The sequence below is a fragment of the Chelonia mydas genome, chromosome 14, assembly GCF_015237465.2.
Source record: "Chelonia mydas isolate rCheMyd1 chromosome 14, rCheMyd1.pri.v2, whole genome shotgun sequence".
NCBI classification, from domain to species: Eukaryota; Metazoa; Chordata; order Testudines; family Cheloniidae; genus Chelonia; species Chelonia mydas.
The window spans coordinates 38,269,150-38,288,148 of NC_051254.2; the positions used below are offsets into that span (position 1 = coordinate 38,269,150).

At 49.3% G+C, this 18,999-nt stretch overlaps 3 protein-coding genes and 1 long non-coding RNA gene across 10 annotated transcripts in view; 2 read left to right on the plus strand and 2 right to left on the minus strand.

The window, feature by feature from the left end:
* Window positions 1-3,370, minus strand: part of LOC102938377 (zinc finger protein RFP) — an 11,307-nt gene extending 7,937 nt beyond the window's left edge. The window contains 4 exon segments of the mRNA XM_043528326.1: window positions 76-297; window positions 887-982; window positions 2,963-3,009; window positions 3,012-3,370. Coding sequence (XP_043384261.1) covers window positions 76-297; window positions 887-982; window positions 2,963-3,009; window positions 3,012-3,339 — 693 coding nt within the window. The 5' untranslated portion in view covers window positions 3,340-3,370.
* The window catches only part of LOC114022341 (zinc finger protein OZF), a 793,526-nt gene that overhangs the window by 45,761 nt on the left and 728,766 nt on the right, over window positions 1-18,999 (plus strand). The window lies entirely within an intron of this gene.
* The window catches only part of LOC102938599 (zinc finger protein 34-like), a 96,044-nt gene that overhangs the window by 26,395 nt on the left and 50,650 nt on the right, over window positions 1-18,999 (minus strand). The window lies entirely within an intron of this gene.
* Window positions 10,010-18,495, plus strand: LOC122462870. Its single transcript, XR_006285748.1, has 3 exons — window positions 10,010-10,690; window positions 16,901-17,421; window positions 18,124-18,495. It is a non-coding gene; the product is annotated as an uncharacterized LOC122462870 (long non-coding RNA).

Sequence of the window (18,999 nt, forward strand, 5' to 3'; positions counted from 1 at the left end):
CTAATTTTTTTCCATGGGTGCGCTAGCCCTTAAGCGCCCCCGGAGTCAGTGCCTCTGTTTCTCCCTCAGTCTGACCTGCAGGAATTCACTCGCTGGCTTCTGACACTTCCCCTCCAGCTCACTGATCAGCTCACTGAGGCGGGAAATCTGCTCGGAGAGTTGACTGACATTTTCTTTCTGGATCCTCACAATCTCCTTGTCCAGTTTCTCCAGCAGGAGTCGCTCTTGTTCCTCCAGGAGCTGCCGCAGTTGCTGAAATTCAGACACAATCTTCTGCCTCTCGGTTTGTGTTTGTTTCTGTATGAAAATAGGGCAAGGGCTGATCAGGAACATGGATGGAGCCCGGGGTCTTTTCATGGAGCGTTGAGTGTGCAGGAGGGAGAACTTCATTGAAACTCCTAAGATTTCTGACTTTTGACTCTACCCTAGAGAGAGGATTTTCTCACAACTTCCCCTTCGGCCCCGATATCTCTGAAAGGGACGTTTCCATGCGTGTCATGGTCAGCACATTCTGTTATTTATGGTCTCTGGAAATTCAGACCCAGAGCAGCAGGAGGCAGGACTCAGCATTACACTGACAGAGACGCCAGGGGAGAAAAAAGAAACAAACATGTTAATGCACGAAATGACCAGACACAGCGGACAGCACTTCACGGGGACATTCAGTTCACTTGGGGAGGATTTCTGGGAGAGCCACAAGGGCTAGACATTAACTTATCAGCTGAAATGGAAGCTTAGGGCTTGTCTACACATGAATCTAACCCAGCAATCCATGATCAGGTAGAAACACACACAAGCCCATGTTCCCCAAGGCCACACAGGAGTCTGCCTCCAAACAGACCTCCCACAGCCAGTCCCAGCTGGTTAATAACAACAGGCACCTTACCAGATACTCCCGGCTATTCCCCTCTCCAGTCGCTTTCAATCCCAGGAGCTTTTCTCTCTCTTCCCTCAGAATCTTCAATTGGGCCTGGATTTTTTCCTAAAGAAACAGAAATTATTTGGGAGCTTTTATTTGAATGGTTGAGAGGGGTGTGGAGTTTTTGTTTTTCCATCCAAAACCCAAGATGACTTGGTCCTAATCACTTTGTGACATCAGGGCCACCAAGGAGATGAAACCTTCTCCATGCAGACTGGGAGCATGTCATACTCAGACTTGTTACCAATTCGGGTTCAGTCTTTTCAGTAATTAGAGAGAAATCTCAATTATAACCAAGCTTTACTGGTATTTGTGGATTGATTAGTGGTACAGCACATAACAGGGCACTTGAGTCACATGGGGGTGAATCAATAAACCTGTTTTTGAGAAGGTTTAACGAACAAAGTGATACAAATCCTAGGAGCTCTGAAGCCCTGGGGACGGCACTGGTTGGGCAGAGCTGGTCCAAGCACCAGGGCAAAGCCCATGAGACGTCAGGAGGCCACTCGTCTGGTTTGAAGCTGCGCGGTCCCAGTTTGGTGGAGCCCTATCCCTGTCCGGCAGGGACCCAGCACTGGACGTGGCTTTGTCTGGTGCAAAAGAGAGAGGAGGAGACCGAGGATGCAGGGAGACACCAGTGGGGGTGGGGGTAGGGGTCTGGACGGCACTTCCATGCAGAATGATGCCGGTGGGGGCGTGCTGACAAAGGTGGTGGTGGGCCCAGGCAGGCTGACCGATTCAGGCGTGGGAGGGCCCATGCAGGCAGGCGTGGGGATGTTCTGTGTTCTGGGGATGCCTCAGTGGCCCCCCTAATTAGACAGGTAGATTTGTATAACGAACAGTTGGGGTTTGCCCCAGTGCTGTCCTAAACCCTTTCCTGGCAATGCCCCCTGGGCAGGTCCCCACGGTCCCATTGCCTGGTAAAGATCCCGGAAGCAGTGGATTCTGGGAGATTTCAAAAGGCTGCCTGGTGGGACTCATGGAACCACTTTGGCTGATCCTTGCCCACGTACACCACAGAACAGGTCAGACTGGCACCCGTCAGCTCCAGCCTGGGGTTAGTTTGGCTACAAGCCAGTCTAATCCCAGTGGGACTTGGCATGGACCTGAGCTGTGTGGAGCCATTTTGTGTGTGGACTGAAGGTGCTCAGGGTCCCACACAGTGTTTAGCCCGGTGATCTCCTCTAGTGCAGGCCGGCAGCAGCTGAGTTTAACGCTTCCTGGAGGAACACAGGAGTTCAAAATCCCAGTGGGAAACCTGCTCTCCCTGCTGGGCCTGGGGCTTTTATCAAGGAATTTTTTCCTTCTACTGTCCGCACTTCATCACTGCTCAGTGCTGCTGGGCCATGAGGAGGCAGCATATCCTAGTGGTTAGGGCACTGGACTTGGTCTTGGAAAAATGGGGGTTTATACCCAGCTCTGACACTGACCTACTGAGTGACCTTGGACAAATCACTTCCCCTCTTTGTGCCTTAGTGTCCCTCCCACCTTTTGTCTCTCTTGTCCAGTTACACTGTAAATGGCTCAGGGCAGGGATTGTCCCTCACTGGGTTTTGTGCAGGGCACCCTACACTCAAGGTCAGATCTCATCTGGGGTTTGTAGGGGCTGCTGGGACGCAAATAACCATAATAAACACTGTGATACAATCAGTAATAACAGCCACAGCTTGTAGCTCCCCCTTCTCCAGCCTGCAGGCAGCACTCTCACGTAGACTGGCCTGCCGCTCCTGTGAGTCAAACCTCATTTGTCATTTAATAGCTTCCGGTCTGCAGAGAGTTCCTTTATTTTACTGGTGGGAGCTGGGTTTGAAAAGGATTCAGCTGCTCAGAGAAAACTTTCCCACATCAGACAATTTTAAAATCTTCATCTCTTGCCTTTCCTGCCAGGCTGGAGTCTCATTAATTTGTACGGCATCTTTCATGGAATGAAGGCTACACACAGCTGAATGACACAGTTACACCTGTCTTGGGCAACTTGTGATGCCATTTCCTTGTAATTAAAATCCAAAGTTATTCCCATTAGACTGGAAAACAACTCGGTACCTTGTACTCTCGGGCAGCTTCCTGTATGGGAACCACCATGTGCGCATTTGATCCTCTTCACAGAACAGTTTCAGAGCCTCCTGGTGTTCCCCACACACCCCGCCCCCTCCTGCTCCCTTCGCTGCCTGGAAACTCAGCCGCTTGGCGATCTCTACCATGTTTCCCAGCGGTCTGTTGGGCCTGAGGTTTCTCTGTTGCACAGTTTCTCTGCACTGAGGGCAGGAGGCGGCCGTGTCGGGTCCCTCCCAGCACTGGGCGATGCAGGCGCGGCAGAAATTGTGCCCACACTCCAGAGTGACAGGGTCTGTGAAATACTCCAGACAGACGGGACATGTCGCTTCCTCCTGGAGACTTTCCAGGGGGCTCGCTGCAGCCATGGCTCCCTCCGGGCAGTGGGACCGGCTTTGTTTCCATTTCCTGAGTTCACACTATGCCCTGCTTGCAGCAGCAAGGGGTGTTTCCCTTCTGGAATTGACTCAGGCTGTTTGTTCAGGGGGAAGGGGCCCACCATGGAGGTTGTGGTGAAAAATGTACCACTAGGGCTCTGGTCCTGAAATCAGCCCCTGTGCTGATGGGGCGGTTCACTGAGGCATCCTCCTGTGAGGATGAGCCTGGAGGAGCAGCGTCTGTGTGTCTAGGAAGTGATAGTCAGACTTGGTGGAATTCTTCTTTTTATATAATATACAATTTTGACAGATAATGTTTATTTTAAACAATTTTTATATTTATTGATTTAAACGTTCACAGTTGCACAAAAATCTGGGTTTCAGCATTTCATTCCAATGTTATCAATTACAATTTCACAGCTGTGGGAAATTATGGGAGGATCAGACAATATTTTGGTCAAACCAGAACTATTTAATGACACTGGACAATGAGATTCAAAAGTTGAAGCTTATAACCTTTAAAATTGTCTGTGAGCAGGTAAAACTCCCCCAGCAGCTCCCCTTGTGAGTGCAATAACCCAATTCCTCCCCCTCCACCAAATGGACAGAGGGCGAGAGTCCATCTCATGGCGGCTCAGGAGCTGGTCTGGAATGTGCTGGGATCTCAGTCTGGGCCCTAGTGGGCAGGTGACCCTAAATCCTGCAACCACACCCAGCAGAGAGACCAGCAGTGTTTTCCCCAGGAATTGAAATTAGGGGGCGTGTTGGACTATTCTAGGGGGGGTGAGGGCCGATGAGGGCTGAGACCGTGAGGGCAAAGGTGGGCTGTATAGCACCATAGTAAAAACTGAAGAATGTTTCACCAACCATTTTATTAGATTTAACTCATGTTTTCAAACCATCACAAAAATTAAATTTGGCTACTCAAGCCTACGATGAAGCACTACATCTACACCTGTCTTGGTTTCTTGTTGTAATTTGGCACTCTTTGGTGTCTTCTTGTGTGTCCGTTACTTCCAGTCCCTTCATGATATTTCTCATGATCAGGCAGAAGGCGACTCCCTTCAGAACACAAAATTCTATTCAATGAGGAAAAAATATGCTCAACTGTAGCTGTTGTGACTGGGAGTAGCAAGAGATGAATCCCTACTTTCATCCCAGGAAACACAGCACAAAGATTGGGTCCAACCACTAGTAATGATAAAGAAGTTGAAGTTAAATCTTCATTCATTCGCCGTATGATATTCCACTCTCTGTTCAAAATTGTCTATTCTGTCCTGATCACATGGCAGCCCCATTGCTGGGAGTGCCTCACTCCACTCAACTGCAGGTGTTTTATAAGACAGGCATCTGTAAAAGCTATAAGAAAGGAAGACTTGTGGCACCTTAGAGACTAACCAATTTATTTGAGCATGAGCTTTCGTGAGCTACAGCTCACTTCATCTGTAAAAGCTATAAGCACTTTATCTGTAAAAGCTATAAGAAAGGAAGACTTGTGGCACCTTAGAGACTAACCAATTATTTGAGCATGAGCTTTCGTGAGCTACAGCTCACTTCATCGGATGCATACTGTATGCATCCGATGAAGTGAGCTGTAGCTCACGAAAGCTCATGCTCAGATAAATTGGTTAGTCTCTAAGGTGCCACAAGTCTTCCTTTCTTTTTGCGAATACAGACTAACACGGCTGTTACTCTGAAACCTGTAAAAGCTATGTGGAGTTTGAATAGAATCCAGAAATCTCTATTGTAGATTTGTAAGAATCAAGTCTGTGTACTTTTTCAGCTGGCTTAACAAACACTTCTTGTCCTTTTCACTTATGGAATCAACAGAAGAACCTTCATTAGTCAACTTCTGGACTGAAGTCTTTGTTTCTTCCAGTACATTTTCAGTGGATATCTCTGATTGATCCAAGGATCGCTTCTATTGCTGGACAGAGATCTACTACTGTTGTAGTAGATGCCTGGATGACATTGTTTAATGACTCAAGTGATTTCAACAGTAGACTTACAAGAGAGAGAATGGCGAGAGTCTTCTCTGAACTTAGTAACAAAAGTAGTCCACCAGCCTCACGACTTAGATCTGTCCTCTCTTGGTGGATACTTTCCAAAGCCAGTAATAACGGTTGCAGTAATTGTAAGAAAACTGCCAAGAATCATTCATGATAATGCCAGCAGATTTTCCCAGGCTGGACTAATTTGAACTTCAATCCCACTGTATCTTCTATTTGTTTCCAAAATGTTCGGTCCTTTTGGACTCTTGCTGAAAAAAGAGTATAAATAAGGCATTAAATGTGTGGCTTTTTAATGGCTTTTGAAGATTCTGCAGCTCGTACTAGCGCTAGTTGGCGTAGACGGCCTCTACAGTGTGTATAGGAGAGATTAGGGTGACACTTTTCCCTGAGCAAAGCTTGTACTCCACTATGTCTTCCAGAGAAGTTTGGATCTCCATCAAGTGCACAAGCAGCCATCTGCCTTGGCAAAACTTTTGTGTTGGGGGAGGGGAGGTAAAGTACCTGTGAACAACAAAAAATCCATTCCAATTTGTAGTGATAAACACCCATTTTTTCATGGTCTGTGTGTATAAAAACATCCTCTGTATTTTCCACAGTATGCATCCGATGAAGCGAGCTGTAGCTCACGAAAGCTCATGCTCAAATAAATTGGTTAGTCTCTAAGGTGCCACAAGTCCTCCTTTTCTTTTTGCGAATACAGACGAACACGGCTGCTATTCTGAAACAAAAGTTTTGTTGTTCAATTGCAAGTGTAGACTAAGCTACCGTCCCTGAACTCTGCCTTGCCCGCAGTGAGGGCACTCTGCAGGCAGGCCGTACAGACTGGCACTGCGTGACGGCACAGCTGAGATTCAATTCCATGCAGAGAACGACATTAAAAAAAAACTTCCGGTGGCGAAGTCAAGGGTGCAAACACTGTGAAGTGCCAGAATTAAGGTGCCTGAACAGCCAGATCACCAGCCTCAAGAGGCGACAGTTCAGGTTAGAGCATCAGAGGCAGGATTTTTAGTGCAGTAACAGTAGCTTTATTTCTCTGTGGGCTCCGTGGGAGTGTTGACATCGACTTCAATAGAAGCAGGATCAAGCCCTATATAGGCAATAGAATTGAAGGGCTTGGGGCCAACGGCTAGAAAGGTCCAGGTGCTGCACCTTGGTTTTTGCTACATTGTTTTCCCAGAAGCCATCGGTGTCCAGAGTTTTTGACTTACCCTGACAAGCTGGAGTTGATCTCATTTTGAAGGTACAGCCCGAGCGTCTCTGTTTTGATGGCACAGTCTGGGGACACACATTGTCAGGCTGAAGGTGGAGTCAGGTTTTATCTCTGACCCCTGCCCCTTCTGGTTTGTGCAGCTGTAGCCGTGGATCTCAGCATGCGCGGAGCTGCACACCTCCGGGGGGGCAACGTCTAGGGCACATTCCCCTCTGGGAGCCCCACGACCCACTCCTGGGGGCACACAGATCCCAGAGCTCTTTGGCTCGGTTGGAGGAATTTACGGTGTCTGCCCTGACTTGGAAAGCTGCTCGTCTCTTCAGATACCTGCTAAGAGCATCCCGACTGCAAACAGCAAGCGTTGCTGATGTCTGGCTGACAGGCCAGAGAGCCCATCTAGTGGGTTATAAAGAATGAGACATGGGATTCTCACAGAGATGAGGAGAAGTTCATACCAGGGTGGTTTTATCAGGGGTTCATGGGCGCACTGACACCCCCAAAACCCTGCAGTGGTGTCTTCTGTCCCACAGGGCAAGGCCTGGCTTCTTGCTGTGGGTGATGTGACCTGGGAGCTCCGACCACTTGCAGCAACACCTTCCACCTCTGCACTGTGACCCTAAACCCAGCCTGGTGCAAACAGGGGAGGGGCTGTAGAGTGAGCCTGCCACTCACTCAGCCTGCAATGGGGAGCCAGGCACAGCCCCACGGGACAGGACACAGCACTACAGGAGGAGTGTGGGCTGGGCTCACTCTCCAGCTCTGGCCTGCGCTCGGCACTTGGCTGGGATTAGGGCTGCGGTGGTGAGGCAGAGGGTGCTGTTGTGTGTGGTCTGAGGAGGAGGAGGAGGAAGAGGCAGAGCGAAGTGGCAGTTAGGGAAGCCCATTTGTGCAAAGCCATCCACAATGTCACGCCACGTTGCCCAGAGTCGCAGACTTTCAGAGTCCAACAGTTGACTTTCCCGCTCCGAACGGGTTAATGACCAATCGGTAGCAGTCTGGAGTAGCCATCTTCCACAGTGCAATCGCCACGTGCTTCTCCACCGGCAGGGCAGCTCTCATTCTCCCGTGACCCAGGGCTGCAGCATGGGGCCCATGGGGGGGTCTATGCCCACAACCAGCCCGTGCAGCAAGGCCCTTCGGAGGCACATTCTGCAGTCTCCAGGGCAGAAGCAGTTACAGAGCTGAGCTCCCATTTTCAGCGCATGAAGCTCCATCCTCCAGTTCTGAAACTTTGAGCCCATACGTTTATTCTATAGGGAAAGAGACTCTGCCAGTCCTAGCTCTTGCTGTGCTGTTCTCTGCTGCTGGGGCACTTCCCCTCTTCTCACAAACACCCTCCCTGCGGAAGTGCCGGGGCTGCAGCTCCCCACACACGAGAGATGGTTTCCTTTAACCCTTCAGCTGCTGCAGAGACTAACTCACCCACCTCCCACTCTGGAGCACAAAGGGCCAGAGTCTTGGGCCAGGCTGAGCTGCTTTTTCAGCAGGACCTGAAGGGAAGGGACGAGGGCAGAGTCCAGTGGAGACATTTTCAGCCCCATCTGGGCCTGATCTGGACAGTAAAACCCTGCAAAAATTTCTGCTACAGAACAAACCTTGAAAAGTCCCTCCCCCGCCGCACCATTCTCAAAGACCTGAGGAAACTTCTAGACTGGGGAGAGGGAAGAGCTTTTGTTAAATTGGAGCTAAAGGTTGCAGGGGAGAGAAGTGTCACTGAAGGGGAAAACTCCCCGTACTAAGGGAATTCTGTAGTTTTCTCAAAACCCACCAAGGTTCAGAAGCCTGGAGATTCTAAGTTAAGGCGACACTTTCTAAACAAATTCCAATATTGCACAGTCTGCCAATGCGCAGTTAGGACACCAAACAACCCAGGTTCTGTCCTGTGCCAGCACCAGCCTCTCACCCCCACCCCAATGGACCATCTGTATGTCCAGTGCAAGTTTATGGGGGAGGACTCTATAAATGAGTGTTTGCTCATGGAGTTTCCAGGTTGGCGGGAGCTTGAACAGGCCCACAGCCGCAGGCCAGGTCTGCACTTGAAAATTAGGTTGACCCAGCTACGTTGCTGAGGGGTGTGAAAAATCCACACCCCTGAGAGATGGCGCTAAGCCAACCTAGCCCCCGGCGAAGACAGCGCTAGGTCCATGGTAGATTGCTTCTGTCGACCTCGGGAGGTGGATTTCCTATTGTGCTGCCGTAGTGTTTCTAATGCAGACATGGTGTCTCCTGCAGAAACCCTAAAGTCTGACACTCCCCTGGTATTTGCACAGTTAATCTACCTGCACCAAGGTGCCATCCAGCCATTACCATTTGGCAATGGTTAGGCAAGGGGCGAGTTCAGACTGCTCTTTTTCTGCTGAACTCTGTCAATTGTATTACCAGATTGGAAAGGCCAGATCTTGAAGACATTTCGTAAAGGAAGAAGTGGTAAGATTCAGACATGAGTGGGAAGTGTGGGGCTACAGAGAGGGCTGAATCGAAGACAACGCCTAGTTCATGGCCTGAGTGACCACCCCCATGGGGCTGCCCATGGTGACTGAGAAAGGAGGGTGAGTGGGAGGGTGGATGTGGGGACATTAGGAGCTTTGTTTCAACTGTGTTGAGTTTAAACTGATGGTGCGATACCAGTGAAGACAGAGAATGGGAGACAGACTGGAGGTTTTAGTTTGGACTGACAGAAACAGGCCCAGAGTGGATAGGCTGATCTAGGAGTTGTCAGCATAAAGATGATAATGAAAGCCATGGCTTTTAATGAGATTGCCCAGAGATAAGGTGCAGAGGCAGAAGGGAGGAGGGGAGGTGTGGAGTGAAGCTGAGGTGCATAGACTGTGAGCAGGGGAAGAGGAGGAGTAATAGTTTTACAGTAGTGCCTAGGAACCCCACTCATAGACCAGGCCCTCATTGTGCTAGGTGTTGTACAAAACCAGGACAAACAGAGAGTGGGATGCTTGTGGCTAGGTCCTTCCAGAGATGCATTGGGGACACCACTGGGATGAGCCATTGTCTCTCCTCCAGCCGCCTATCACAGCAAAGTACTGAGGGCAAAGGGGAATTCTGCCGCTGACTTAAGGGAGGCCTGGGTTCTCCCTGAGAGTATCAAGGCTGAAGGTCTCATTGCACTCGGCTGCAGTGACTGTCTGTGTCACTGATCTCCAGCTCTTCCAGGTCACTCTCAGCCAGTTAAAGTGACTCTGCACCATAAGTGCACAGTTGCAACGGGATTTTGGGTGGTGGCTGTTTTTAACTGTAGAATTGTTTCGTTTGTTTCCGAAGCCCTTGCACAGGATGTGACACGGCTGAAAGAGAATTTGTAGCTCTGCGGCTCACGCTCTGAACTACAGCCGGCCTTTGCTTCCCCTGCAGCTTCCGCTTACAAGACACCAAGGCTGAGAATTGGTCCGAATTCAACGAAATGAAATTCAATTAACTCAAGTGCAAAGTATTTCATTTAGGAAGGACAAGTCAAATGCACAGCTACAGAATGGGGAATAACTGGCTAGGAGGTAGTACGGCTGCAAAGGATCTGGGGGTCATACTAGATCACAAATAATACTAGGGGTCAACAATGTAACGGAACTGTGAAAAAGGCTAATATCAGTGTGGGACGTATTAACAGGAGTGTTCTGTGTAAGACAGGGGATGTAATTGTCCCGCACCGAAGCCTCAGCTGGAATAGTGAGTGCAATCCTGGGTGCCCCTCTTTAGGAAAGACGAGTCCAGAGGTGAGCAACCAAAAATGATCAACGGTTCAGAAAACCTGACCTGAAAGGTTAAAAAACAACTAGGCATGTTTAGTCCTGAGAAAAGGAAGCTGAGAGGGGATCTGAGAACAGCCTTCCAATCTGCTAAGGGCTGCTCCGAAGAGGACTGTAAATAGGCTTCCAAGGGAGGTTGTGGAATCCCCATCACCGGAGGGTTTTAAGAATAGGTTGGACAAACACCTGGCAGGGATGGTCTCGGTTTACTTGGTCCTGCCACAGATCAGGTTCTGGATTGATGAGGCCTTGTGGCCCCTTCCAACCCTGTATTTCTATGATTCTGTGATCCCAGACTGATGACAACAGCCCTCAAGGTATCCTGCGGAGAGCAGAAACCAGGAGGAAAGACAGAAATTAAGCGAGTAAGTGGCCAAAACATTAGTGACTAGAACAAAGTGGAGCTAAGGGCAGCAGTCCCTGGCAATGGTTGAAAGCTGGGGCAGGAGGAAGGGGTGGTGGCCCTTTTAGTGCCCCTGGCCACCGCCATGTTCCCTCCAGTGCAGTGCTACTCAAAGTGGTGGTCCGCGGACCGGCGCCGGTCCGCGAGCCATCGGCTGCCGGTCTGCACACACTGGGGAAAAAAAATTGCTGGTCCCCCACATCAGCTCGAGAAGCACTGTCCGAGTGCACATCAGGCCTGATTCTCCCCTTGCGTCGGCGTTCACATCTGTGCAAAGTGAGGGCTAATTTAGTTTAAATGCCACTGTTGGTGTCAGTGAGAGGAGAACTCTGGCTGGCAGGGTTTACCCCCCACTCTGCCCAGGTGGAAATGACAGCAGGAGGGGCAGGGCAGGGGAGAATCATGCCACTGTTGCTTAAGGCCCCGGCTGACAGTTAGCATCTGCTTCCTCCTGCCTGCTCACATGCCATGGAGCTTTCCCACTGCTTTCCGGAGGAAGCCCGGTGACCATGTGAGTTTCCTTCACTACCAACTGTCTCTCTCTCCTGCTCTGCTTCTGCCCTCACACTGAATCCCACACACACAGCCCCAGCTCTCTCTCTTTGGGGACGTCTACATTGCAGCTAAAGGTGGAATTTCCAGCTGGGGTGGACGTACCCTGTAAGCTTTGACTGAGCTTGTGAGATAAAAATACCAGTGTCGCTGTGGCAGTGGGGGTAGCTGGAGAGGCTGAGGGATTCCCCCCCAGGGGGGGTGTATACCCGCCCTGAATTTTCCCAACCCCCCCTTCCCCCTCCCCGTTTTGTGAACTAGTTACATGCGGTGTTACCAATTTAGTGATTGTTTGGAAATTTGAATTGAAATTGAAACGTTAATACACACTTTAAAAGCATATAAAGTGTATGATAAAATACGTGTATCTGAAAAAGTATCATAGATTTGAAAAATGTGAACACAGACTAGCTTCCTTATACAGCTTTTGTTTTTTATGACATCAGTGCATTCATTTCGGTGATGTTGGCCAACCTAGTAATTTCAAATTATGATTTGTAAGCAAAGTCTAAACAAGCTCTCCCTGACAGCCAGTGATGAGCTGTGGACTGTGGGGGGAAGGCTTCAGGACCAGATCGTCTTTACGTTCACACCTAATCTACCTCGGTATCCAGCAAACAGAGCTGTGTTACCCAAGTGATATCTTTTGGCTGGGGTTGGGTTACAAATCACTTGAATGCGGGGGTGGGGGGTAATGAAATGTTGTTATTTTTATTGTATCAGTAAAGAGCAGTAGAACTGTCCTTAGCCTGTTTTCATTGAGGGCATCAAGGGAGAGGGTGGGGACAGGTGTTTTGCTTGATGGTCTGCCTGAGTCACCAGTACTATTTGACCTGCCCCTCTCCCCTGTTTAAAGACAGAGCTGATTAGGCTTCATAGAGAGTCTTTTGGTTTGTTAAGTGACCACTAGAGCGGAAATCTCTGATAATCCGGTCTAAGTGCTTAGACCTGCTGTGGGACAGTGTTTCTGTGGAAGAGAAGGCCCAGTGTGCACTAGCACCGAGGTTCCCCCCACTGAGAGCTGAAATCACTGAGAGTCGGGTGGAACCGCGAGAGACCGACTCACAGAGGTCACAGTGGCAGGTGGCAGCAGAAGGTGACAGCGCAGGGCCTTTGGGGCAGAGCAACAGAGTGAACGCTGGCCTGACAAACAGCGGCCAGAGCATTGGACTATGTTTTAGTGACTTTTCTCCAGAAGCTAGATTTGTGACTAGGAAACTTATATAAATATATGTTTCCTAAGTAGGCCAAAACTTTTAAAATGCGTTATTTGCCAAAGTTATTATCTCACATCATCACTATCTCAAGAGGTCATTATCTTGGGGAGTTCCTGTACTAAACTTTATTATTAATTATTGTTATTATTATTATTATTTATGTAAGAACGGCTATACTGGGTCAGATATCCTGTCTTCCAGCAGTGACTGTTCCGGGTGCTTCAGAGGGAAAGAACAGAACAGGGAATCATCAATTGATCCATCCCCTGTCATCTACTCCCAGCTTCTGGCAAACAGAGGCTAGGGACATTCAGATCATGATGTTGCATCCCTGCCCATCCTGGCTAATAGCCATTGATGGAGCTATCCTCCATGAACTTATCTAGTTCTTTTTTGAACCCTGTTATAATTTTGGCCTTCACAAGATCCCTGGCAAAAATTTCCACAGGTGACTGTGCGTTGTGTGAAGAAATACTTCCTTTTGTTTCTTTTAAACTTACTGACTATTAATTTCATTGGGTGACCCCTGGTTCTTGTGTTAAGTGAAGGGGTAAATAACATTTCTTTATTCTTTTCTCCACACCAATCAAGATTTTATAAGACTCTATCGTATCCACTCTTAGTGGTCTCTTTTCCAAGCTGAAAAGGCCCAGTCTTCTCTCCTCATATGGAATCTGGTTCCATACCCATAGTCATTTTTGTTGCCCTTCTCTGTACCTTTTCCAGTTCCAATATATCTTTTTTGAGATGGGGTGACCAGAACTACACGCAGTATTTAAGATGTGGGCATGTCATGGATTTATATAGTAAAAGTGGAGGAGCTTGGTTTGCCAGGCTGATCAGCTAAGCCAATACTGACAACCTATATGAAAAGACTGCAAAACACCATGCCTCTGGACTGCATCAACATGCAGAAAGCCTCATAAGCCAGTCACTGTCAAAGCCAATTTTAGAAGAACTTAATGAGGCTGTTAAGAATGCTGGAGACACAACTCAGTTTATGTGAATGAACATGGCTGTGGCATCATACTTTCTATTTAAGCACGAGATACCACACACTACAAACTAGAGGCCTAAGTGCATTGTCACTTGTTAATCCTGCATTTGGACACTGGTTCTGAACAAGACTGGCAAATGCTCCCTCTCTTTCTGCAAAAAGCTCAGCTGACTCTCTTGGAACATGTGGTCCAACAGTGAAAGACTCAGGAGTTGAAAAAGTGAAGAACTCTCTCACTATATTCCAAATATGTCCATACATGGCCGGCGAATGCACCAATGCAAATAGGAATCAAGTATTAAGTCATTGCGTACGTTATCTTGATGTCTGTGGTAGGCCAGTAGATGCATTCTAGATGTTCAGATTATAGAAGACACATTAGCTGCATCTGTGACATCTTAGAAGAGTTAAATGCTTGTCAATTGAACCCCAGACAGATGGCTGCTTATGCACTTGATGGAGCTACAAACTTCTCTGGAAGACATAGTGGAGTACAAGCTTTGCTCAGGGAAAAGTGTCACCCTAATCTCTCCTATACACACTGTAGAGGACATCTACTCCAGCTGGCGCTTGTACAAGCTGCAGAATCTTCAAAAGACGTTAAAAAGCCACAAATTTAATGCCTTATTTATACTCTTTTTTCAGCAAGAGTCCAAAAGAACGGAACATTTTGGAAACAAATAGAAGATACAGTGGGACTGAAGTTCAAATGAGTCCAACCTGGGAAAACCTGCTGGCTTTCTCATGAGTGATTCTTGGCAGTTTTCTTACAATTACTGCAACCGTTATTACTGGCTTTGGAAAGTATCCACCAAGAGAGGACAGATCTAAGTCGTGTGGCTGGTGGACTACTTTTGTTACTAAGTTCAGAGAAGATCTCGCCATTCTCTCTCTTGTAAGTCTACTGTTGCAACCACTTGAGTCATTAAACAATGTCATCCAGGCATCCACTACAACAGTAGTAGATCTCTGTCCAGCAATAGAAGTGATCCTTGGATCAATCAGAGATATCCACTGAAAACTTCTCTGGAAGAAGCAAAGACTTCAGTCCAGAAGTTGACTAATGCAGGTACTTATATTAACTCCATAGGTGAAAAGGACAAGAAATGTTTGTTAAGCCAGCTGAAAAAGTACACAGACTTGATTCTTACAAATCTACAATAGAGATTTCTGGATTCTATTCAACCTCCACGTAGCTTTTACAGATGCCTGTCTTATAAAACACCCGCAGTTGAGTGGAGTGAGGCACTCCCAGCAATGGGGCTGCCATGTGATCAGGACAGAATAGACAATTTTGAACAGAGTGGAATATCATACGACGAACAAATGAAGATTTAACTTCAACTTCTTTATCATTATTAGTGGTTGGACCCAATCTTTGTGCTGTGTTTCCTGGGATGAAAGTAGGGATTCATCTCTTGCTACTCCCAGTCACAACAGCTACAGTTGAGCATACTTTTTCCTCATTAAATAGAATTTGTGTTTTGAAAGAAGTTGCCTTCTGCCTGATCATGAGCATATCATGAAGGACTGGAAGTAACGGACACACAAGAAGACACCAAAGAGTGCCAAATTACAACAAGAAACCAAGACGGGTGTAGATGTAGTGCTTCATAGTAGGCTTGAGTAGCCAATTTTAATTTTTGTGATGATTTTAAAACATGAGTTAAATCTAATAAAATGGTTGTGAAACATTCTTCAGTTTTTACTATGGTGCCATATAGCCCACCTTTGGCCTCACGGTCTCAGCCCTCATCGGCCCTCACCCCCCCTTGAATATTCCAGCACTCCCCGCTAATTTCAATTGCTGGGGAAAACACTGTGCCCTATTCCACATCTAGGCATGCATGCAGTCCAAACCCTCCTTGCCCCAAGAGCCCGCACCGAAGAAATTCCTTTCCGAAAAAAAAGCCGCTTACCGGGAACCTGCTCTTGTGTTTGACTTTCACCAAGCATTGGCAGCTGCGACTGGCTCCCTTCCTCCTGGCTCGAGAAGAGCTCCTGGCTGCATGCCTCCAGGGATTCCGGGGTGTCTCCTCCCACCTCAGCACTCTCGCTCCTGCTTTCCTCCTCTTCCTCCTCCCTCCTTGTTGCACTGGGCTGTGAAGTGTCCATGTTGGTCCTCGGAGTGGATGTGGTGTCTCCCCAAATATGGCGTCCAGCTCTTTGTAGAATCTGCAGGTTGCGGGGACAGCACCGGAGCGGCCGTTTGCCTCACAGGCTTTGCGGTAGGCATTCCGCAGCTCCTTTACTTTAACCCGGCACTGCACTGTGTCCCGGTCATGGTCCCTTTCCATCATGGCCCTTGATCTCTGCCCATAGATATCATAATTCCTACGGCTGGAGCACAGCTGGGACTGGACAGCTTCCTCCCGACAAATACTGATGAGGTCCAGCACCTTGCCATTGCTCCATATTGGGGCTTGCCTGGCACGTGGAGGCAGGGTCCCCTGGAAAGATGCACTGAGAGCACTCCACACCTGGCTGAGCAAAGAGGAAGGGGATTTTCAAAATTCCCAGGGAATTTAAGGGGCGGGTCTGATGGTTGGTCACCTGAGGCCAGGACAGTAGTGTTCGAACTGATGACCAGAGTGGCTAGAAGAGGCATTGTGGGATACTTCTGGAGGCCAATCAGAGCGCATTGGGTGGCCACACAGGCACCGTGGTGCTCCAGCAGGGGTGCAACAAACATTATTCCTCTCGGGGAGGTGGAGTGCCAGGAGCGCTCTAGCCGCGGAGTCAGAGCGCTCTACTTGCCTTGCTGGTGTGGACGGGGAGTGAGGTAGAGTGCACTGGGAGGCTTTATTGCGCTATAACTCGCAAGTGTAGACAAGGCCTAAGAGTTCTGTCCATAAGCAGGTCCCTGCATACCTTGCTGAGTCACAAGGTGTATCTGCCTTCTCTCAATCGGTCGATTGTATAGCTGATGGTCCTTACTGGGCTATCAAGCAGGCTAGGCAGAGCTGATACCAACTTATCTTGGACGTTCCCGGGAAGCATAGCACAAGTTTGAAATACAGACATTTATAGAGCCAATATTCATAACTTCAACTACAAAAATGATACACATATACAGATGTTCTCAGTGGCAGCTGATGACAGAACAAGGAGTAATGATCTCAAGTTGCAGTGGGGGAGGTTTAGGTTGGATATTAGGAAAAACTTTTTCACTAGGAGGATGGTGAAACACTGGAATGCGTTACCTAGGGAGGTGGTGGAATCTTCTTCCTTAGAAGTTTTTAAGGTCAGGCTTGACAAAGCCCTGGCTGGGATGATTTAGTTGGGGATTGGTCCTGCTTTGAGCAGGGGGTTGGACTAGATGGCCTCCTGAGGTCCCTTCCAACCCTGATATTCTATGATTCTGTGATAGCATAATTATAATCAGCCAATCATAACCTCTCCACAGACCCCTTACACGACAACCTTTATATTATTGGCTGCAAATATACAACAATGGTCGCAACAGTGATCTACACAGTTACAGATTATTTCAATAACATCACAGGAGGGGACACGGCATCAGAGAGACTGATATTGGAATACTGCATCCCGTTTTGGTGTCCTCATTCGAGAAAGATGTTGTGAAATTGGAGCTGGGCAGCAAAGACCCACCAAATGTTCTGAGGGCTGGAGAAAAATGACTTCTCGTGAGCTACTGAAAGAGCTCGACCTGTTTAGCTTATCAAAAGAAGATTGAAAGGTGACTTCATTGAAGTGTTGAAGTGCCTTAATGGAGAGAAAATATTGGATATTAAAGGGCTCTTTAATCTAGCAGAGAAAGGCATAACAAGACCCAATGGCTGGAAGGTGAAAAGAGATTCATATGACAAATAAGGCACAAATGTTCAACAGCGAGGATGATGAGTGAGGAGAAGGGAGAGAACAACACTGAACATCATCCATCCATTGCTCCATCACCTAGAGCAAGTGAGTGGCATTGGGGTTTCTCTGTGGCATTCCCTGTCTGTCTGGGGAGAGGCAGAAAAAGGGAGAGAGAATCTCTCCCAATGGAGATTGGATTTGCAAACAGTCCCCAGGAGCCCCTCGCTCTCAGACCGGGGAGGGACTTCTCCAGAGCCATCTCCAGTGTGTTTGGAAAGGTCCCAGCAATGGGGCTCCCAGCCCTTCCCTTGTGGGACACTGTTCCCCAGGCTGAGAGTCTCTGAGCTGGGCCAGATGCTGTGAGCTGCTGTGCATGGAAATCAATGGGAAACTAGGGGTCCCTGGCCTTGCTATGCCTAGGGACTTTGAAGTGGGGAATGGTTTCCCAGGAGAAGTCCGGACTCCTGGGTTCTGTTCCTTCTCTAGCCTGGGGGTGGGGGGGGAAGGGGGGAGTGTGGCCTGAGATGGCAGGAGGGAGCTGCTTGTCCAAAGTGACCGATGGTCTTTGTGACTGACCCCGGTGGTCAAAAAGGAGGAGACTCCCCGGTTATTGCAGCACCAGGGATGATGAGGGAGAACGTTGGGAGCAGATCATGCAACGAACTCCTGCGAGTGTGTGCGTAGCTTGCACTCCCTGCACTCCTGTGGGGGGAAGAGGAGCTGCTCTGGCTGGGGAGGGACCAGAAAGGCTGGTTAGTGAGAGGCTGCCTTGACCCCAGACTCACGCCAGTCCCCGCTCTGTTCCAGGATGGCCAGGTTCCTGGGGGTGTTCAGGAAGAAGGCTCTGCAGGTGGCCCCAGAGCCTGAGGGAAGCAGCTGCCATCTTCCCCAGGAGCAGAGTGGCCCCTCCATCCCCGCTGGCAGGGAAGGAGCTCCTGGCTGGGCCAGGAGGTGGAAGTGCCCGGCCTTCTGGCAGAGAAAACCCGCTCCTGGTGCAGGCGCCGAGATGGGAGAGGCAGTGGCCAGGCCAAAATGGAGCTGGGCCAGGATGCAGCTGTCAGGCAGGACCCAGCCCAGGAGCAGAACCTGGCAGGGTGGCTCTGGGGCTTGTTGTATGGGCAGCAGCAGCCCCAGGAGCCCAGCCGTGATTTCCAGCAGGAGGCATCGCCCTGCCCGGTCACTGAGGACCTTCCAGCCTTCCCGGGGCAGGAGGTGGAGGATCCCTGTCCCAGCACCGGCAGCTCGGCCCGCTCCCCATGGGACAGCAGCAGCGCCTGGGACTCGAGCAGCAGCCAGGCCGATGGAGGCTTCTGCTTTGTTCCAGGTGAGGAGCCAGGCTGGGCTCAGGGAGGGGTGAGGAGGGGGCTGTGAACACCCTGGGCCCAGGCCCTCAACCAGTGCTATGGGGGCAGGTCCCCAGCCCAGGTGTCTGGCCTGAGTCACGGGAATCCCACTGACACTAGATGCTGCCACTTTGGTCCTTGATGCTCCATTAGGTGGGGGGTGGGAGGAGGCACCTCCCAGGGAGTCCAGGACAGTGTTGGGCGGTCTCTTTGCTATGGGCTTCTGAACAAGTTGGGGGCTGAAGGCATCACTGAGAGGGGGAGTGTGGGGCCTGATCTGCCCTAGGTCCCGGAGGTGGGAAGGGGGCACATTGCCCCACCATGCCCCTGTTCTTCCCCC